At 38.8% G+C, this 23,141-nt stretch overlaps 1 protein-coding gene across 7 annotated transcripts in view; it reads left to right on the top strand.

The window, feature by feature from the left end:
* The window catches only part of LOC124059037 (arf-GAP with Rho-GAP domain, ANK repeat and PH domain-containing protein 1-like), a 46,016-nt gene continuing 22,875 nt past the window's right edge, over positions 1-23,141 (top strand). For 3 of the 7 annotated variants that reach the window (XM_046388758.1, XM_046388757.1, XM_046388755.1), the window contains exons 1-12: positions 1-148; positions 9,706-10,859; positions 15,175-15,332; positions 18,146-18,234; positions 18,319-18,398; positions 19,397-19,549; positions 19,955-20,024; positions 20,371-20,491; positions 20,643-20,827; positions 21,263-21,369; positions 22,207-22,406; positions 22,765-22,850. In XM_046388758.1, coding sequence (XP_046244714.1) covers positions 9,775-10,859; positions 15,175-15,332; positions 18,146-18,234; positions 18,319-18,398; positions 19,397-19,549; positions 19,955-20,024; positions 20,371-20,491; positions 20,643-20,827; positions 21,263-21,369; positions 22,207-22,406; positions 22,765-22,850 — 2,334 coding nt within the window. In that variant the 5' untranslated portion in view covers positions 1-148; positions 9,706-9,774. Of the gene's footprint in view, positions 149-7,281; positions 8,118-9,705; positions 10,860-11,761; positions 12,301-12,349; positions 13,100-15,174; positions 15,333-18,145; positions 18,235-18,318; positions 18,399-19,396; positions 19,550-19,954; positions 20,025-20,370; positions 20,492-20,642; positions 20,828-21,262; positions 21,370-22,206; positions 22,407-22,764; positions 22,851-23,141 lie in introns of those variants that run through there. The other 4 variants (XM_046388756.1, XM_046388760.1, XM_046388759.1 and 1 more) reach the window with 4 other exon arrangements.

Genomic DNA, 23,141 nt, shown 5'->3' with positions numbered 1-23,141 from the left:
TTACTGTGGTTGCAGTCACTGCGTTTCGTTCGTGAAAAAAAAAATGTTATTCGCTCTTTGGCGTCGCAGTTGTGGCCGCTAGTTTTACCTCAGAAAGCAAAACGTCAGTATAACTCAGCGAGTTGGACATAGCGAAAGACTTGGAAAGGTAAGAACAAGAACATACAACTTTTTGTTTTTCAAGAGAAACTTTCTCAGAATAGTTTACAAGAGTAGACAACAACTCAACCGCATAAAACCAGAAGACTGTGTTGTTGTAGGTTAACGTTCACGCACGCACTGACCGTTAGCTTGACCCGCTGCGGAGAAAATAAAGGTTGGCTAATGTGAAATATTTCGCCGTGCAAAACGTGAAACATTTTTATGACCAGACAGTCAGGTTCTGCTTTTTATCGAGAGGAGGAAATACCGGTAATTCTTGATTTTTAATTGGTTAATGTTCACTTGTTGGATGGGTTTGTTTGACGTTCTCAGCTGTTACTGGCTGCTCCATTCTTTCTCTGGTAAACGCGGAGAGAAAATGTGCTACCTATGACGGGCTTGTTTATCCCCAGTGGAATTCATTGTTTTTAAGCTGGATTCGTGAATGGATTGACTATGAAACCACAGTTTTTAACTTGGAGTTTCCCCCGCCCGTCGGAAGATAGCGTATCATATCCCGTTGATCCCACATCATGATTAGTCAGCTGGCAGGTGAACCTGTAACAGGTTGAGCGATTATTACGCATTTTACATGATTTTACACTTTATTCTAATGTAGCTCCCTCTCATAGCACCACAGCCGACAGCTACAGTAATATGACACAGTCCCACTGAACTGCTCAAAGTTATTTTTTGTATTTTTATTTATTTATTTTTTGTAACTTGGGGCAGGGCTTTTTTTATATTAGCTTTTTTTTAGTTCATACTTAGAGGAGAGTGAGGTGTGTTTGAATATGATAACAGACAAGATATTAAACTAAGTGGAAACTGTGATAGTGTTCCTTGTAATGTAATGTGCTGTAGATGTAGATGTTTGCATGTGGCTAAAAAGTACATCTTGCATGACTGTCTTGCTCAGTAGACCCTTAAAACTATTGAGAATTTTTTTTTCAGTTCAGTGTCCTCACAGAAGCGCAGGTCTTGAACCATGACACTGATGCCTATTTTGTCATGCAGCTACAGAAATTGAAACTTTTATAACCACTGGACTGTATTGAATAACTTAAGCAGGGCATAGGACTTGCCAGAGTTATGTAAATGCATTTAAATCAGGATACATGTCTGTGTTCAAAAGGCTACCAAGTTATCACTCAAAGGGAAACCACAAGCATTAATGTAGTTATTTTTGTTCAGTTGGTGGGCTAGCAAAAATAGCTGAGCTCTCAAACTCCATAGCCCTACTGACCTTGTTTTTCCTAGTTTTGATAACATAATAATGTGAATTCCTGTGGCTGATTTTTGGCTTTCAAGTGCACACTGAGAGAGACATGATGTAGCGTTAACAAGATGTTGTTTATCAGTGCAGAGATTTAAGTATCTCTCTACCCCTCAAGCTCTGCCTGTGACAGTGCAAAGAGGCATGCCATGTCAAGTCAGTGCAATTGAAATTCACGGTCTTTGTTTAGTTGATTATCTTTCTGTTGACAAGGTGAGCTTTGAATAATTTATTTGTCATCAACTTGTATCTGAATGCTGTGTTCTCCTTTGTTTGGTTTTTTTCTCCGTCTGTCTCATACGCTCACATGATTCCTCGTTACTGAATCACTACATAATGAGGTGAGGGGATGAGTAAGGATGTCGCCGGTTCAGAGGACACATTGAGGACGCAGGCTAAATGACGTGCCCAGTTGTGCAAGGGGTGATAAATGGAGGTCATGACTAAATGGATGTTAAACTGGGGTTATTAATTCTGCTGACTGTTCATTTTCACAAGGGGAGCGAACTCATCATTTGGTGAGCTTGATGCAGAGGAACTTGTTATATTGTTTTTTCACAGAAGGAACAAAATTGTTCAAAGTGGGACATTAAATATGATGATATGTTTGGTTTCATCGACCTTTTCCACCAGATTTTAAATGCATTCTAGCACAAAAGCTCTGCACTAAATCTCACTGAAGGGTTTAATATTCAGTTTTAGCTGAAACTGTTTACAGGAGATGTTGATCCAGCTTAATGGTCATTTTGCAGGATGTGGTTTGTGGTGGTGCTGAATCTTATTCCATTACCTTGCGGTGTTTCTTGATAGAAATATTTAGTCAAAGTGATGCTACTATGAGAGCGGTTCAACACTGTTTTTGAAGCTGTCACAATGATATGTATGAGTAATTTCCCATATAGTTTTGGATTTGATAGATAGTACTATTATAATCGTTCCCTTATTCTTGCATGCTTTGCACCCTCTATATCCTGTTTGCTGCTGTAACATTGTAATTTCCCAGTAATGGGACTAATAAAGGATTATCTTATCTTATCTTACTGTAATCTATTCTGATGTTTACTTGTGTAAATTTTAAGTCAGTGAACTAAAACATGCAAGAACATCCATTGTTGTCCTTTACATGAGTTGCTGCAATGAGTTATGGAACGGCGGAGGAAGAGGACAGAAGAGAGAAAACGCAGTAGTCCGAAGCTACTTAACTGTTGTTGTTTGTGGTATGCACAGTTTGGACTTGTGGTAACATCATTTCTATTTCTCCTTGTACCACACTATCTAACGTCAAAACGTTACTTTGCGGCCTCATTAGTAGGCTCCTTAAATGTAGTATTTTGTGGTGGGTTACCATGGGAAACATCCTCCTGTGAAATGTTGCATCCTTAAGGGTTAGAGGCAAGTGTGTGCGCACTCACACACAGACTTGTTCACTAGAATACATTGTTCAGATGGATTTCTTTACTGGCAGGACTGAGTCACTGTTCAGTTCTAATTGAAAGTGGGCTAGTGTGTCTGGTGGTGGGTATATGAGTCATGAAACTTGTGTGTCTGTGTGTGCGCGCGTGTTTTTTAGTGATCCTTATAAGGATGTCCCCTTGATAGAAATCTGATGATGTGAGGAAAATTGCTCTCTATTGGCAACTGCTCATGGAAGCATACAGTGAAGTTAATGAAAAAAAATGCTGGTTTCAGTAAGAGAAAACATAGCTTGGATGTCCAGCAGCAGGAGAGCAATCAAATATCTTCATCAAGAAACTGACTGTGTGCTACCCGCTAAGTGCTGATAGTGTTTGCAGGTGAACATTGTGAAGATTTTGGACTTCCATTCATCAGGTTGGTAATTTGCTGCTGAATGTATAACTATTTTAATTTTTAGAGCAGATTCAACTCTGCATATCTGAGACTTTAAAGAATCTGATCTGCTTTAGTTTTAATTATAACATGAACAAACAACATCTTTATTTTCTTGCATTTTAACCTTTATTAAGACACTACAGTTAGACATCAAACATAGAAAGAAGGTGGGATAACAACAACGAACAACAAAGGACCCTGACAGGAAACTTGTGACATTTCTCGTCAGTTACTGGTTGATGGATACGCAGATATCTGTGATAAGCAAATAACAGCTTCAGTCTGCAAGGTAATCATAATCTGTACGCGTATTTTCCCCGCACAATTTCAGTAAAATGTAAATTATTAACACAGTTCAAGTCTCTGAAGTAGTACTCAATGTGCTGCTTTAATGTTTTTTTTAATCAATTAAGCATCAATCGACAGATGTCAGTGTGGCATTAGTTGAGGCAGGGTTGAACCAGAGCTTCATTCATGCTGAAAATTAAAAGTTTATCATACTGCGGAGCTGAAATTGAATTTTTGTCTGTCTTCCACGTTACAGGAAATGATTCTATTCCCAGTACAGCTATAGAAATGTTGGTGTTCATGTTCACAATGCACAGTGCAATATGACAACTTTTACTTTACAATGTTCCCAAAAACAGTAGTTACATCAACTTCGTTATTTTTACTTTATGCACATTCATACCCACACAACTGAGAGGAAGCTGTGTGCAACAAAGTTTATAGAGTTAGCCTGTTTTAATGCACATATAGCAACACGCAGGTTTGACACTTTTAGTCAATGGTTTGCCACTGTTCAAATGTGGATGTACATGATATATTTACTGGTAGAACAGTTTTACGTAGAGTAGATTACTTCCTGATTTATATGTCTGTGCTTAAAGAAAGATACTACTGTTATCTTATGTGATTTTAACACATGAAAAGGTTGATTAGGTTCCAACCTTAAATAGTCTACTGTACTTTTTATCTGGAGAAATCCATATATTTTTTCTGGTGCAATTAATATAAGTCACTAATAACACAGAAGAATATCACAGAAATGAGGCCTTTCTCTGCCCTGCCCCCAACCCCGGTATTTTTTGCTGAGAATGGAGGTCTTAAGAAGACTTTAGACTCTTTAGAAGACTGCATATCATGACGTCGTCATTCAGCACCTTCTGCAAATTAAAACAGTGTTTAGCATTAATTAGACTAAATTATCCAGAATATCAGCATGAAGTATCAAAGTGTTTAGACTCAATTTAATGTCATGAATAGCCAGGCAGGCAGAGTACATTTGACACCTGTGATATATGAGGGAATAAAAATCATGGTCATGTGTCTTATTAAATAAATTCCCAATTGGCTCCTGATCACTTTAGCATAGCCAAAGCCGCCAAAAAATGAAATATAAAATGGTTTCTGTCTCTGTTTCTTTTGTTATAACCCATAACTAAAATAATGTTTTTAGTTATAGGTTATATATAGTTTTAGTTTTTTTAGTATATAGTTTTCAGTTAAAGGTTGGAGGGGACCTTTGATGGTTCTGTGGAATTAGTAATTTAATGCTGTGGCAAGCAGTACAGCATTTTGTGTTTTGCACCCTGTGGTACATTATCTTAAAACATAAAGCCTCCACATATACCTCCATAGCTGCCTCAGAAGTCAAATGTCACTCTTGGTGGAACTGGAGGTGTCAGAGCCAGCTCCACTGTCATCTTATCTGTCTGCAGTTGTTAAAGATAGGAAATAGAAATACATCCTTTAAATGGATTTTTTTGCAAATAGATTTTTTTGATCATATACTTCAATCCACTATGTTTAAAGGCTGTTGCTGTTGTTGTTTGTTGCTGGTGAAATCATGCAGAATAATTTAAAGACTAGCAGCTATACTTGTCTATGTCTACAGCCTCGTTATAGCTTTATCATCTTTTTTTTTTTTTTTTTAAGATTTTTATGTACAATATGGTGTTTGTTAATCCTTGTCACTGTGGATGTGTCATGTCTTCAACAAGAGCAAGCAGAAGGAGAGGGTGTTCATGTGTTTTTGGTGTCAATTCAGGGTTGCTGAGGCCTTATTCTAATGATATGCTAATGTAAAAAAAAAAAAAAAAAAAGACATTTTGTTGTACTTGCATAGAAATCATTTACAATGAGTCCAAGTGGTAGATGATGTCCTTCAAAACTGAGGACACTGACAGAAAGCAGAGATGAACCTGACGTCAACCAGCTCTGATTAGTGCAAACAGAGAGAAGATGGAACATCGTGTATATCTGTGCGTGTGCATGTGTGTGTGTTAAATTGAAAGGGGATATGAAGCCTGCAACACATTTTCTGAACCCATCCCCCAACAACTCTATATACACAATATTATTAGGTGAGCACTTGTGTTAGAGAGTGTGACCAGACTTGAACAGAGGGCCCCCACCATGCAATTTCCTCCTTCTTGTCTGTGTGTGTGTGTGTTTGTGTTTGTGTGTGTACTTGCCTGGGCAACAGAATGCTCCATTGTGCAGGCAGCACAGAGACCCTGTTATTGGCAGCTTTCTGAGTGGGAGGGAGGCAGAGATGGAGAGATAAATGAATTTGAAATGTCCAGAGAGCAAAGTGCTTGGCTGGAAACAGCAGAATATTAAATAGTGGCCTATGAAAAGGGAAGTCAGCAGTTGATTGACAGTACTGTATTTATGAAGCACCTATAGACTTCTGTAATATTATAGGTTCAGGTGAAAATTCTGTTCATTTTAACTGTTGAGGGAACATGTTGATATTTTTGAAAATATGTTTGTGCTATGTCATCTTAATGAGAGTGAGATGATAAGATCTGTATAAGTTTAGTACAGAAAAAGGGTCCATGTCCTGTTTGGCCTAGCAAAGCACAAACACAGGCAGCATGTAGCCTCTATCAAAAGTGAAGTGAAAGTTCTTGCAACTCAAAAAATACTGCATCTGCATTATACATCTTAATGATAGTAAACTAACCACTATTACATCATGAGAATTCCTAATCCAGGTTCTGGATCAACCAAAGGATGAGGGCCATAAAAGCGGATCCTTCGCAGGACCTCAGTGCCAGGATGAACCTGCTCTTTGTTTTCTCTCTGGTCATAATGAAACTACCTGACTGTAAATAACACTGAGAAGCTTCAATATTTAATGAAACTGGAATCTGCAGTACGGTTATGATGCCTTGTTCATACATGTGTTGGATGATTGGCAAATAGTTAACAGAGTCAGTGCTAAATACTTTAGTACATCAGCGTAACTAATATTTTCCTGCGATGTCGCACATGCCCTTCACACATTTTTCAACAGCCTACTCCCCACCAAAAATATACCACCATAATAATTTCTAAAGTATATTCACAAAATAATTGAACGCAAAAGTGCTTTAAATACACACGATTCAGTGTGTAAACCAGTCATGTTCATGGAAGATGTTTTGTTTCAGTGTTGATGAAGTCTGCTGTGTATTGTGCCACTATAACTGTGGAAAAACAAAGAATCAGTGAGAGGATTATAAGCTATAGGTTCCTCCTGCTTCCACTTTTTAGGCTAAGCTATGTCTGGCATATATGGAGGTCCTTCACATCTTTGTGCTGGATAGATATAAAATTAACATCCATCTTCTCATCTGACTTTGGGTATAATGGCAGATAAGCACAGTGTTGTCCAAGTGATTATACCTTTCATTTTAACCGAAACTCAGGAGTAGGCTCAGATGAACAAGAAATACACTGACCTATTGTCTTAGAAATCTACTAAAGATTTTATTTCTGCCCGCCAATTTCACTCCCAGATTTTTAACACAGTTTTTCAGGTTGTAAGCCCAGCCTGTTCCCGTGCCTCTGTGGAAACTACTGCGGAGTGAAAACTTCTTATTTTCAGAGTAGGTAGTCTGTTATATCATTTTGTGATATTCGTCACCCACGGAGGAGTTCTTTTTGAGGGAAAAAAAAAATCATATTTATGCCGGTGAACCTTTTTTTTTCATTTACACATAGGAAGTTCTGTGTATATCAACATCATGACATCTTTAAGTGTTATGCAGATGACACTCAATTATACCTGCTGATTGAGGACACTAAGCTTAGTTTGCAAGATTCTCTGTAAGATTTATTGTTTGGTTTTTGTTTTTAAAGCAAAACTGGATGTTGCAACCAAATCACCTTAGAAATGTTACATAAGTAAGATCCGCTTTACATTTTAGACACACAAACCTTATCTGATCAGACTACGCCGACTATCTCATCAACCTGTGATTACTGCAACAGGCTCTTAACTTGTTTTAATCATAAAACTACATGCTGTTCAGAACTCAGCTGCAAGGCTTTTAACAGGACTGAATAACTGTGTGCATCAAACTGAACTGTTCACACCAGTTCTTCTCATCATTTTATATGAATGTTTAACAGTTGTGCCTCTTGATTTCATTCCTTAAAGACGCCCACACACCAACACAGAACACTCAAGCCTGATAAACTGCTGTGGTAAAGAAATGTGTGGTCAAAAAATGCTGCGACCTCCTAATTATAGATCTTTGTGTGTGTGTGTGTTCATATACAATATTTGGACTTATGAGTAACAGTAATGATGGCAGAAGGCTGATAAGCCTGTATTTCATCGCATCACAAGTTTTTCTAAGTTCCTCAATTTAAAAATAGGAACTGTGTTTGATCAGAGTAAATATTCACACTGTCCCCATGCCTTGTAATGTCTCCCCAGTTAGAGGAAACATTTGACAGGAAATGAAATGCACTTCAACACTCATACTTGTGAATAGTATTTATCGGACTGGATCGTGTGAACTACTGTGTGCTTGATGATCCTCTTCAACCCTCATTTCCAGTCACCAGTCAGGTCAATGTAACGTTTTTACCATTTTGTGTAATCTGTTTTTGGTCAGGAAGTTAAGCTAAGCTAATAATATGGCTCAAAATTAAGTTAATCAAGTAGTGCTCTACTATCTCTCTCTGGCAGGGATATTAGGTATATCGGCAGACCATATACTGAACTGAAATTAAAATTACACATATCTGGATGAGCCAAATATAATAAGCATTATTCACTTAGCATACAACAGGTAACCTTTAAGTGACTTACAAGGTGTGTGGAAAGAGGTGGAAAGACAGTTTGTGGCTTTGCTGAGGAAAGTAGCAGCTTCCCTTGTGGTTAAAGGTACAAAGCAGAGTTAAACCATGGTGGATGCAGCAGATACTTGATTAATGATTTTGACAGCAAGAAAATAGCTTTCTTGGGCATAGTCCAAAGTTATTACACTATCGGAAGTTATTTGTTGTGATATTTTATTGTCATGTGTCCAGTGCTGCAGTATGCATCACAACAGGTCTTACCGAGCTAACTGAGCTATTACGTACAGCTAGGCAAGTTTGCATCATGAGAATGCAGGGACCTGTCACTGCCAGTTATTTGCTAATCAGGTCTCAACACTGTGACTGATCTGTATATGAACCCTTCAAAAAGACATCCACATGCTTAGACACTGATGAACACCAAAACCTGGAGTGGATTGTATGCTAAGAGAATGCTAATGGAAACAAATATGGATGCTTTGTGGGAAGCTGATCTTGAGTCCACTTATGCAGGTTTCAAGTGTGTGTTAGAGAGAGAATCGAGTGAGTCTGTGTGTACGTGCTGTGTGTGTCAATACTGGTTGTGTCAATTGCACTTCCTCCCTTGGTCTGTTGTGTGATGGTGCTACAGTACTCCCTGTGTGTTGGCTTCTCAGACAGAATAATTGTTAAGTTATTCAGATATTTGTGTTTTTATGATTATACAGTTCTGACTAATAATTTTGGCATAAGTTTGTCTCCTAAAAGGAGACAAACGTAGAGAAACTTTTGCCAAAAACCCTTAAGGAATACAGATCTCATAGCACTTTTCCCTTATTCATGCTTAAATCAAATATGATCATCTGACCTGAGCAGTTTCTGAATGCACCATCCATTGTTTGTTTATGTGTTCGAGCTGTGTAATAGTTATTAAAGTGAGCAGGAGCACTGCTGAAAAGGATAGTGCTTATCAAAATGACTAAACTCTAAGGGGATGCTACTGTGGAGATGATAGCCATCCATCCTGACAAACGTTTATCACACACAACTTTGAGACTGCCGTTTGCAGTCTATAAAAATGTCCCTGTCTTCATACCATTGACTTGATGATTAATCATACTTTATTTCTGTCTTTCAGGAAGCAAAGTTATTATTCCAATTTTGCACAATTTCCCAGTGCAGTATTTCTGAAAATAGCACGATTTACGTATGGTGTGGTTTTATTTTTTTTTTTTTGAGGAACTTTTTGCTGTTGCTGATGCATGCTTTTTGTAATTGTTCCTCATGAGGACCCCTTATTATGTCAGATATGTTCTTGAGTTGATGCAGTGCTTTTTAATACATTTTACATGTTCATGTTTTTCTCTCTTTCACAGATTGTGTAAGCCATGATCTGAGGTGTTAAAGTCTGCATTATCTCTGTGGATGCATACTTGCTATCACACATGCTGCACTCACGCACATCCATCATGTCTCAGTCTGAACCCTGTGCAACGGTGTGGGACTGGTTGTGCATGCTTCGCCTAGAGCAGTATTGTGAGGTATTTCAGGGTGCCGGGCTTGCAACATTACAACAATGTCGCAGCCTCACAGCAGATCAGCTGGAGCAGATGGGCATCACCCTGCCGGGTCATCGGAAACGCATCTTGGCTAGCCTGAACAAGTCATATGGCAATAGTGATCCACACTGTCAGTTTGACCAGTATGAGAAAGAACAGAAGTTGGTTGAGGCAGGACATGTCAAAGTGTTGCAGAGACCTGTACCCATCCCAGTGGATGAAAAACCCTTCCTTAAAGAAGGGGAGAAAAGAGATGGAGAGGCCCAAAGGCCTACCCCTAGGGAAAGAGAGAAACCAGTCCCCAGGGTGAGACAAGTATCCAAGGTGAAAGAGGAAAGTGGAGATGGAGGACAGAAGAAGCCGGTTTCTGGACACAGGCAACCAGCACCAAGAGGAAAAAGAGAGGAAGAGAGGGATGGAGGAAGAGACGGAGAGAGGGAGAAGCCTGTGCCTAAAGAAAGGACTAAGTTTCGCAGTTGTTCTCCAGTGGACTGTCACCCGAGCCTCCTTGTCTCTCCATGTTCTGACACCTCTTTACCCCCTGTCCCCCCACGAAGCACCCCCAACTGCCCTCCACAGCGCTTCACTTCTCCCCTGAGCCCCTCACCTCCTCCCCGAACCCCTGCCTCCCCTAAACTGGACAGACTTGAACTTAAACCCCTGGCTGTACAGAGGAGATCTGGGTGTCAGACTGTTACCCCGACCAACACCCCCACCCATACTCCAACACATGCACCTCTCCATCCTCCCAACTTTCCGTCTGCCCAAACCCGTCCACAGACATTAGCCATTCACCCACCTGCCCAACATTTGGATAGTGATGGAGTAAGAAAAACTTCACCCATCTCCAACATTGGTTCCTTGAGTGATGACAGAAATGCTCCGCCTCTCCCTCGAAAAGTAGGTGCAACACCTAAAGGCCCTCCACCAATCCCCCAGCGGTTACCTGCACAGTCTCCCAGAACCCACAGGTAAGGCTTTCAAAAATCAGTGCTAATTAAGCTTTTTAACGAGTGTTTACGTTTGCTGTAATGGGCTGTCTTTCAGAATGTTTGTGTTCAAGATAGTACTATATAGGTAGAAGTTTTCACTCATGGGCCCTGTAGAACAAGTACAGTGAAGGAGTGACACCCTCTTCCTTTTTTTGTGGACCAAAAGTATCCTCCTTTTGCTCTCACATTGCCTGTATTTATCCTATGTCATAAATGGGTACATCACTTTGCCTCTCTGCACCTACAGGCCTAAGGTTAGGATTTTTATTTTTCACCAATAAAAGCACCTGGACTAGACTTCCCAGTGCGTACTATCTGCATATTGACTTTTAGTGGTAGACCATGTATATTTAAAGAGTGAGTTTTAGTAATATGCTGATTTTCTAAGTGTGTGAGGTTACTGTATTGAAGGCAAAAGAATCATGTCAATGATCATCAGTCGTATGTGTTTGTGTGTCTAGAGATTTATTTAACTGAATTGAGAGAGCTTGCTTCTGTACTATACATTTTAGTACTGCACTGCCATCTACTGGACAAGGTAGAAAATACATTTGACAACCGAGGTAACTGTTTAAACATGGTATGTTACTGGGGATTTTTAAACACTTCCTGAAATTAAAATTGAACACTTCCTGAAACTGAAAGACCAAAGAACATTGACTGACTCAGCAGAACTCAGGCTCAGTGGCCTGTTAAAAACAGATATGATGTTAACTATTACACTGCTACATTGTATATAATGTTTGTTTTTTTTTGTTAAAATTTTTTAAATTAACTTTTAACTTGATCATTTATGCACATTGTTGTGTTTGCGAATCTTTAAAAAAACTGCATGTTTTTAAGCAGCCTCCATTTTATTTTCCTTTAGCAGCAGACTACTATCCTTCATCTAGTTTCAGTGATGCAACTTTATCAGCCCTTTTTCATATGTTTGTGTAGTTTCTGGGGATGGCATGTGAGATTAGTAGCTGTTTCATTTTTCTGTGTGTTTCATCACCAGTAAGGGAAAAGAGACTTCAGTCTTGCCTCGGGCTTTGGAGTTGTAACATATGCTTGTACTCTGTGTTTGAAAAGGAAACAAGCTGTAGAGAGAGGGAGGAAGTGACAGTGAAGAACAATATAAAGCGGTTAAAACACCCCATCAGTCTCTGTGAGTGGAGAGAAAGAGAGAGTGAGGAAATAAAGCGAGAGAGAAAAACAAAAGTGACTTGTTACCAGGAACTGCCTTCAGAATTTTTCTAGCTTCTACTGGCACACATTGACATGCTCTCTTCTTTCCTTGTCAGTCTGCTTTATTGCCTCCTCCCATTTTTTGGTTAATCGGTCATTTCCTCCTCCTTGTATCTCCTCTCGTGTGTGTTTGCATTTGAGATTTTTGTATCATCATGGAAGAGAACTCTTTTTGAACATGTCTGGACAGGTAACGTTAGCCCTCATCTTGTCTTATCTCAGCCTGTACTTGCCTTTAGCCTGCATCCTTCTCATCTCCTCCCCTTTCTATTCGGTCTTAGTGTTTCAAACGAGGAAGCATTTCTTTCTTATGTGTGTTCATATTTTTTGTTTTGTTTTAGCTGTGTAACACCTGTTTCCAGTGTAACTGTGTTTACGTGAGTTTGTCTTACCTTGACCAGAGTAAGGCAGTTATATATTTTGAAATGACTGAGACCAGATATCACGCTCTGTGCTTGGGCTGTGCATGTTTAGAACACAGACATTGGTATTTGTGTCTGTGTCTGTGACAAAACCAGTAAGATGGGAATTTGCAAGGGCATCCATGGCGTGTTTAGCTGTCATGGAAATCAAAAGGAAAAACTGTGCTTTTTTTAGCTTTGCTGTTAGTACTCCCTGTCAGCAATGTGACGCAGATCATTTTTCAAACAGAAGTTATAAAAGATGTGTGCTGGCTATGTGTCACACCATGGGTTAGCTTTCTGCTACATCTTGCTTGTATTTAAGACCAATACAGACAGAGAAGAAGGGAAATAAACACATATGCTAGCTTAAAATGCTTCTCATCTGGTCAAAGGGTCCATTAGCTATGTTGATTAAAAAGAGTAAAATTGTGCCCAGAATAAGTTCACATTCACGCAGGGTGGGAGGGCAAAGCAGCGGTCGTTATTTGTTCAACCCATTGTCATCAGTTATTGAGCAGAGGGCAGGTTAAGTATAGCATCTAACTGGCCTCCCTCTCAGCACAAAAGGAGGAACTATGCCAATAGGTCAGTTTCCCGTCATTGTTATATTGTTTTCTGGATTATTACTAACTGTTGAATAGAATATACATTTGGAATCTTGAATTTTGTTTAAGATGTGCTTAGCTATTTTATGAATGTATTTCTTGTGCTGGAAACCAAGTGCATAACATAGCAAGATTATTTTTCCATTTATTTATTTAGACTATATATTGTATAAATGTAGGTATTTTTGTTGTTGTTTGTTTTTTTTTTTTGGTTGTTTTTTTCTCAGCAACTTAAGTACATTAAGCTGATAGTCAGCTTAATCACGTGACTTTTGGAAGTATTGTGATTCATCCTATTGACCAGTGTGGTAAATCATTCCTGTTTTTTCTTTCTTCCTTTTTTTCAAGTATTTTACACAGTAAAGGAGCAAATAATTATTTGTGAAACTAAACCAAACAATTGGTCTGGGCACAATGACATTCTCTCCATGTTTGGTCTCAAATGGTTTCCAGTAAGGCATGACTAATCCTTGCAAGTGTACAAGGTGATCATTGTGGCTGTAATAAAGGAAATTCACTAAAGACAGAGGAATAAAGAGGAACTTTCACAATGGAGAGACTGAAACCAATGTGATTGCTCTTTTTTTTCACACTCCGTTAGCATGGAAATAGTCTTCATAGGCTGTTTTTAACTTGGTTGTAAAGAAAATCATTTCACAGTTTTTGACATTACGGTCTTTGTGATTAACCGTAAAGCAAGCCGATAATAATAATAAAGTATTAACAATATGAGAAGTAAGCAACAAAATCTGTTAAAAGCAAGTAGCAAATGAAGGAAGAAATCAACACCTATACTGTATGCGTTTCATTGGGACACACAATCATGTTGTTGTAATTTAAGATAATGTTACCACAATTCTCTTCACGGACAATAGATCCAGTCTGGCCTGGGAACACCTTTGGGATCCCTCAGAAAGAGGTAGAGGAAGTAGCTAGAGAGAGGTGAAGTATTTAGCAAGCTGCAGCCACTACTTTACCCCAAAGAAGCCTCAGGAAATGCATGTATGGATAGATTGTGCTGAAATATAGTTACACTGCCTTGGATTTAATCAAACATAATAAACCATCCACTATATTTGGGAGCTTTTTAAAAACAACATAACCAAAGCAAGTTATGACATTTTGATCCACAGACATTTGTGATGTAAAACCCCTGAGTGGTATTAAGATTTTGTTGCTGTATGTTAATAGTCAAAAGAAAAAGGTGCTCCCTTGTGGCTAATCAAAATAAAACTGCTAATAATTTGTTTAATGTTCCCTCAGAAAATAGCGATAATGCTGGTAACGGCAGCAATGGAAAATTTTGACAATACTGTTACCATTAAAATGTTTCACCATGATGCATTGTACTAGGTGATACACCATATTCTGTGATGTCAGTGGTGGGACTGCCTAACCCATAACCATAACACCTAACTCTAACCATGCAAATCCTATGCACATCACAGAATATGGTCGACCACCAGTATAGCAGCACAACTCTAGTGCACATATATTGTGTGTTTCCAGAGGTATGCTGTGTTTACATGCATATCTTGCACAGTGATGCAGGTTCAGACTTGCTGTAGTAGAGTGAGAAGTAGAGAGGGAAAACTAGATAGTCAGGAATTGAGCAAAAGGACACTGGTTTGTCACAGCTCTGGAGTCACTTCTCAAACCACTGAAGAAGACTCAGACCCCAGAACAGCAGTTAGTAACATGGACAGCAGCAGGCTATTAGAGTTGTAACCAAAATGATTCACTTGTTTTGCTCCATGCAGTTTTTGGAGAGCTCTGCATAGCTTTCTTATTTGCAACCGGACTGTTTTTTTCCCCTTTGTAGTAGTTACCTGGAACAAAAAACTTCAACTGCTGTTACCTTTGTACTTTTTAGTATGGAATAAGAAAAGATAAGATCTGAGTGGAGAAGGAGGGAGAAGTGCTCTCTTCCCAGCAGAAGATGTATCGAATCAGCCGTCTGTGTGGGATCTTGAGCCGAAATGAGATTACCTCGACGGACTTGTCTCCTGCTTTCCAAACCTCTGTTGACATGCCCTGTGTTCCTTTATCCCCCAGCCCCTCTCCCACCAAGACGGTCACCGATGAGATACAGAGAGACCAGACTCCACATGTTCCACCTCGCATCAGGACACCCCAAGCTCTAGACAACGCACAGCAGTCAACTCAACCAGCTCTGCCTGTTAGGATTGTCTCCCAGCCTCTGCATGAGTCCAGTGAGTAGCGTAATCAACATATACTTTTTTTTTTTTTGAGATTAACATTTTTTTTATTTTCATTATTTCAACAATACAGTAACATACAAACCCCTCCCAAGCCACCACCATTCATGCTGATCTCTTTCTGGTTGCCAACAACTACCACTGTGCTTCTTCTTCAGCTATTACACTAGTTGCATCAATGTAAGCGAAACATAGAATAACTATAACAAAAAAAAAAAAGAAAAATACAGGAAACACTTCCAAACCCAGTCAATACATCAAAAAAATAAAGTAAGCTCTACATTAAATAAATATTTGGTCAATAAAAATTAAATAAATGAAAATAAGAAGAAGCACTGTTATATATTTATCCAACTAACTGAAAATTTCTCTACAATATGTGACCCCTTCCAGGAGTCCTTTAAAAATTGTAAGTATTTGCCCCACTTTGCTTCATATAGATCCAATCTACCCAGTCGTTTATATGTATACATATGTTATATGTATACATTTTTTCGAATGCTGCAACTCGTGCCATCTCCACAGCCCACTCTTGTAGAGACGGCAACCCCTCCGTCCTCCATCCCCTGATGAGTATTTGCCTGCCAATCATAATACTGGTTTGGGCATAACTTTTGATATGTTTATCCTGTCCTGTCAGAACTGAGTGATCACCCAAATCAAATATTCTAGGGCTGAATGGTATTTGTATATCTGCAATCTCACACAGATTATCATAAATAGTACTTCAAAATTGTTGGACTTTTTCACGTGACCATAAAACATGAACTAAAGTACCTTCAGCAACATGTAATTTAAAAAAAAAAAAAATTAAATTATATAAAATATTAGATCAAACCTAAGTTTCTGTCTATACAATAGATGTGACACCAGTGAAGAAGATTAAACCAGAAGTAGTTTTTCTGTACGATTGCTTGTTACATGTTTCTCAGGAACACGTGTGTCCATAAAGCCCGTCAAACATTGTAAATGTCTTTTTTTTAATCAAATGTGAGCTAATCAACAATAGCTTTGAAAATTACACTGTACACATCTGCTGTTGAGCTGTGCTTCAAAAGGGAGATTACAACGGAAGTTCTTTTCAAGTAAATTAGGTTCATTTTAGCAAATTCATTTCTGTTAAGCAGATTTAGTTTAAGTTCTACCTCCAGTCAAAAATGTGCCTTTCTTCTTCTTACAGTTTATCGTTTGAGCTGCACTGTGTAGAATGATGTACGCGCAGAGTCTGAAGGGTGTGTTCACACTCATTGCAGCAAGTGTACATTTTCTCTGTGTTCACTGAATGTTAGAGTCTGCCAACCAAGTCGAAACTCAGAGTTCCTCCTCTGTAGTCCTTTACTGCTCGGAACACACAGTATACTGAGTTACACTCAGACTGCAGCTGTATCATTATGTGATATTTGGGTTGCGGTTATCATTTAATTAAAATGTAGAACTCAGATTTTAAACAGGGTTACCTACACAGAGTTTCACTCAACATATGTGCTTGTAAATAGTTCTGAGTATCTCTGTTATCAGAAGAGTCAAGAGACTGTATGCTGTTGCCTCATAATGAAAGTAGCATTTTCACCTGTGTCACAATAGTCATGAATAAAGAAATGAAACGGACTGTGCCTGTAAAAACTAGGCGCTTAAGTACAACTAAAAGAGAGCAGTGAAAAGGTTTATCCCGCTAACAGTGCAGCGTTCTCTTGATGCCCTCTTCACGGTGAGTTGATGTGATCAATACTTGATGTCTCAGGTCTCTGTAAGTCATGAAGGTGCCTCTATTAAGCAAGGTTTAATTAGTTTGATCAAGTCAGCTGGTTGGCTCAGTTGGTATTATGAAACAGGTGTATACAATTTTGAAGCTTAACATCTTAAGTAGAGTCTTACTGTAGTGGAGCACTATTAGTATTACCAGGTCAGTTTGTTAGAAGTTCATTTTCACTGGAAATGTTTTCTAATCTTGTAATGCTTCTGATGATGTCCATGTCGTCAGAGACCACTTCATTACTTTCAGTCGTTTGAAAGGGTTCAAAGACTTTGGTTTCCAGGACTTCATAGAAACCTCTTGATACTCAATGTGTGTTAACATTTTACTCTGCTAAGGCTTTTAGATAAATATTGTCGACCTTTTCCCATGCACTGAAGTTAATATGACCCGCTAATATTTGTTGCTCAATCTGAACAAGTAGTTTTTAAGAGAGCTGCAGTGTCCTACCACACTGACACACTGGTGTCTCGTATATGCTGTTAAAAACTTTCAGCTGTCCTTCCTGTGAGTTTCTGTGTGCACACAGATTAACTCAACTGATGTTCGTATCTGTTTGTAACTGCGTTTGCCAGAATGGCTTCTAGTAATCCAGAATTTGATTCTGTTGATTGCATGTGACTGCATGGATATATTCAACAGTATGGTTTCAAATACTTGTTTCGTTGTTGAAAATGCAAAGATTACATTCCAAAATTGGGTTGGCTACTGTTACAGGAATCAGAGAGTGCAATAATGCTGATTCTAGTCGGCCCCTGGTGCAAAAGGGAGTTTGTCTTGTACAGTATTTATGTATTGCGTTATGATTCTTTGTGGCTTGTCCAAATTTGCTTGTCAGTACAGATTGTGAATCTGTAGAGTTCTTATTGTGCAATTGTGGGAAACCATAATATTAGATAAATAAAATGTCCAATATTTACTTATAACACATCATATGTGTGTGTATTCTGTTTGTAAACAATGACAGCATTTTAAAGTTTCCCTGCAAGCTGAGGTTAAGGTTAACTAAATCTATGCACTTTAATTTGTTCTTATCTTCTACTCCCTGACACAGGGTTGGATGAACCTGATCATAGTTCTGATGACTACGAGGATCCAGATTTGTTTTCTCCCGATGTTCATCGAATGAACACACCAGACAGGGTAAGTGAGAATGTTTCCTTCTTTTACACTCTTCTTCCTCTTCTGCTCTTGAACTGTGTGAATGACGGCTGTCTCCTCCTGTAGGATATGTCCCTGCAAGTGCCTGAGCAAAAGGGACGATACAATTCTTTGTACAGTGACGATGAGCTGTTGGATGATGATGAGTGAGTCATGCTTCGACACACAATTCCAGAAATTCACACAGCACTAGAAAGAAACCAATGAGCGACCACAGTGCCTGATTTGACTTCAGTGCGTCACTGACATGAATATAGCTTCAGTGTAAAGCTCTAGTTTTGAACACTTCACAGTTATTTTGTCTTTCTTTACCCACATTAATTTATTTCAGGTTTGTTTGCTCGTTGAATATGTGAATATTTGCTATGTGTTTTGTATGATTCTAACCTAGTTTCCTTTTGAAATATGACAATACTTATGCTTGAGTCTTTTCTGTTAACGTAATTCTTTCTCTTACTAGTATAGCCAACAGTCTTTGTTGCTTCGGGCTTCCTGGCTCAACCTTTATGAATGGTGCAGAACTCGGCAAAAATGTTTTATTTCTGTATGTTTTAAAGTGAAATATCAAAATGAGTGTTATTTTTGACCATTTACCTTGCTTGATTAAAGCCAGCTGCCAGACGAGTATATCTGGCTTCAGAAGTTAGAAGTTCTTCAGAACTTCAGTTCAGTTTGCTCCTTTTTTAATCTCACTCTCAAACTATTAAAACAATACAGCTATATAGCAGTATACAGTTACATACAGCTACAGCTATATGAATACAAGTGTGCAAGAAAAAGCTTATTTTAAGGTACTGACTGGAACCTTAACTGTACTGATTTTGAAAAGTAGAACCATTCATAAAAGCAGAGCAAAAATCTATTTACAGTGTAATTGTAAGTCTTGTGAGCAACTTCCCTCTTTTATTCCAACAATGAACAAACTATCACAAACAGAAACAATAGTTTTTGTGGTGAGACAGAATTTACACTTGTTGGTTTTCTGGCTGATCAAGTTCAGTTATATTACAATAACTGAAAAATGTATTTGTTCATGAACCGTATACAAGATTATTACACAAGCATTAAGTTCATGTTTCTTTCGGTTAATATTGTTTATTAAGTTTACATTTGTGTTTGTTTGCTTGTGTTTGTGCATCCAAAGACCTGGGCTATGGCAGGATGAGGGCCTCAGCAGCCTGAAAGGCAGTGTCTACCTGCCCAGCTATGGCAGACTGTCTTCAGCCGCTAAAGAAGACAGCTCTCAGCTCACTTCTGTCATCAAGATGGGCTGGCTGGACAAGAATCCACCTCAGGGGTATGCAGGACAGCATAGACACACACACACACAAGCTGAGGTTGTGCTAAAAAAAAGTCATCACCAAATATTTTGCACAGATATCTGCTGTGTATTTTACATGATCACACTCTAAACATTACATTAATTCAACAGATCAGGGTAAGTATGTTCATACCTTTTATTATAATATACAGTTGGCTTTAGGCCCTTTGCACTGCACGTTAGGCCTATATGTAGACTATAACTACAATTAATAATTACAGTGAAACAGTAATAAAAATGTCATTCCAAGACATCAAACTACTTGCCAGTTTAGCAATGTATAATCTCTTTCTTAGTACATCTTATTGTATTATTATATTATAGTTAAAGGAGTATGTGCTTCACACTTTTTAAGACATGCTTGTGTGTGTTCTCAAACAGGGCCCTTTATTATCAGAGGCGATGGGTTAAGCTTGATGCTGACTACCTGAGATACTTTGACAGTGACAAGGTAACAACAAACATGCACACTAACTCCAATACATCATCACATTAGTCGCCCTTACTGGGAAATCTACATCAGAAGCCAGACCAGAGCAGCATGCTAGTGCTACTGAAAAATCCGGTTTGTTCAGTCCTCACTAATTCCAGTAATACTGTCACCACACTGGCTGACAGCAGAAATCTCCAGACAAAAATAGTTTGCAAATTTTTTTGAAACTTGATTTTATTTGCCAGCAGTGATGTATTAATACTCACCTAATCACGCAAGCACAAACACACAAACACATTCCCTGCATGCTGCATGTTAGATATGGATCTGTTTGAGAGCGCAGTTGTTGCCGTGTGTGTTTCAGGACGTGTATTCTAAGGGGATCATCTCTACTGCCTTCATCACTAATGTGAACAGTGTGGGAGAGCTGAAGTTTGAGGTTGTCACAAACAACCGAACGTTTATTTTCAGGGCGGAAAGTGAAGGTCTGTCTATTTTGTGTGGTCACAAAAATTTGCAAGATGTCATGTGCGTGTCTTACATATGCTCAAATATGCATGTATGGTTGGTTCACAATTATTTGTGCATGCATATTTCACCCAACATTCATTCATACATGTGTTTGCATCCATCCAGCTGAGAGAAAGGACTGGGTGTCTGTACTGCTGGACTGCACCAGGGGGCGCCCTCTGCATAGCACCATGAGCCCTGGCTCACCTTTGACCCCAGACTATCAGGGCTATCTAGAGCTCAGAGGCTTACGCTCCAAGCTTTATACTGTTGTCGCCTCAGATAAAGTTTTCCTCTACAAAGCCATCGACGTAAGAACTTTGTGTGTGTGACTGCAGGCGTGAGTGCTGTGTAAAAATCACATATTTCAGATAAATCTGTATTGGATTTGTGTGTTTTTTGTTATCTTTTTTTTTTTTTCTTTTCTTGTTTCTTCCAAATAATAGAAATCTTAGTATTAAATAATGAAAATTGCACCAAAAAATTAAGTGATTAAAACAAATCTGCTCCTCCATAACTGACAGATACACTTGTAAATATTATGCACCTTTCTGTTTAGCTTTTACACAGAACATCTTTACATTTACAGTGTTATAGTTTAGCAATTCTAATACCATTTAAATGTAAGATTAAATTTGTAGATTAACTAGTAGAGGGTCTTTCAGTCTACTCCACATTGAAAGAATTCAACAAAAAATTTGATCTGTCACACACAAAAATGTATATTCTTTTCTTGTTTCTTCCAGGACTATCGTATAGGAATCGGCATCACATCCATTGAGATGAATGTTGGAAATGTTAAGAACACAGATCGTCGTAGCTTTGATCTCACCACACCTTATCGCATATTCAGGTAGTACACACTCCAAGATAGCTTTGTGTATGTCTCCTCTCTAAGTACCCTGTGCATACACATAATAGTATGTACTGTACATAGTCTGACTGATTCTATTTTATCTCAATAATTTGTTGTTTATGTTTTCCCCGAAGGATTTAAGTGAAATGCAGTCATTTTTTGTTACAAGTCAAAGTCAAACTGAGCTGATCTTGCAGCTAGGTTACTTATAGGAAATTAGATCGTGTTGCTTTACTGAGAGCTCCCACCGTCAGACTGTCCTCAGAGTCTTCAGCTGGACATCTTCTCAGAATGTGAAAAGCCCTTTGTATGAGTGTGTGTGTATCTGTGTTTGTGTGAAGAATAGCAAGAGAGATGTGTGTGCTCAAGTGTATGTGTGGTCTTTTGGCTGACAGTGCACAGCCTGCAGTGCAAGAGCTCAGCTTGACAGGATGGGGGAATCTGAAAAGGCTTGTGTATTTGCATAAGAGCTGAAACTCAGTGTGTCGCTGTGTGACTCAGTCAAAGTGTGCATTTTTGTGAAGTGGGTTTGTGTGTGTATTTTAAGGGCAGAATGACCAACATGTTTGACGGATGAGAAGAGGAAACATTCAGACATGCGAGTCTGCGTCAAGCCACAAATCTGCCTGTGTGTTTCTATAGTTTCCAGTCTTTGACTAAAGTATATTTAGCAAAACAAGAACAGAGAGCCGGTACTCAGTGGGCTTATGAGCATAAGGAAACGCACACGGTGCAAACATAGCCTTTCATTTCTCATTTCTATCACTTGATGGTTGTTATTGACACCATCATGTCAGCATTAACACTCGGCCGTGTGTTTGTCTCCCTTCGCAGTTTCATCGCAGAATCAGAGCAACTGCGAGAGCAGTGGGTGGATGCTATGCGGAATGCTATAGGTGAGGCATTGTCGAACCGCGAGGTGGCAGAGCGGATCTGGGCGGAGCCTAGCAACAGTCTCTGTGCCGACTGTGGGGCTCCCAATCCGGAATGGGCTGCTATCAACTTGTGTGTGGTGGTCTGCAAACGATGCGCAGGTTTGTGTATATGTGTGTGTTTGTGTGCGTGTGTGTGCATCTATGCTTGTGATGTGAATATTTTCTCTTTAAGTTTTGACATTGTTGTCAGCATATTTTCAAGTGTCTGCATTTACAGACAGGTCTTCAAACAAAACATGTTTTGTATTAGTCAGGATAAGTATTCATACTGTGATACAGATTGTTGTTTTTGTGCTGTGTCTGGTAATGACAGGGATAGAGTTGTCAGCCTAATATTATTTAACCGAGTTAAAAAAAACAAAAAAAACATCTTGTCGGAGTGATTGCAGCCAACTTGTAGAATTTCACAGTGGCGTTACATGGATATGATGTAATTTATCCTGTGTGGCTGTTTCAGGAGAGCACAGAGGACTGGGTCCAAGCATCTCAAAAGTTCGTAGCCTGAAAATGGACAGAAAAGTCTGGACAGAAGAGCTTATACAGGTACACACACACACACACATTTGTCAAATGTTCTTAGATTTCTGATGACTGGTTTTTATAGTTTTTTCTCTTTCCTGACCGATTAATTTACCAGTTCATTAGGTACACTTGTATGAAGTAGCGCAGTCTAATATGGTAGCCCTGCAGTTGAGCTTAGAATGTTTCTTTTGACACTGTGTTTGGGGGTTTGGATTCAACTTTCAAGAAATTTCTGAGGATAGAGGATATTAGCTACTTGGTCCAGTATAATGCTATGAAAATAATAGTACTAAAAAAAGGTACAAGAGTACA

The sequence above is a fragment of the Scatophagus argus genome, chromosome 5, assembly GCF_020382885.2.
Source record: "Scatophagus argus isolate fScaArg1 chromosome 5, fScaArg1.pri, whole genome shotgun sequence".
Taxonomy (NCBI): domain Eukaryota; kingdom Metazoa; phylum Chordata; class Actinopteri; family Scatophagidae; genus Scatophagus; species Scatophagus argus.
The sequence above is the reverse complement of the archived record's forward strand: the minus strand, read 5'-3'. Positions and strand labels throughout refer to the sequence as shown.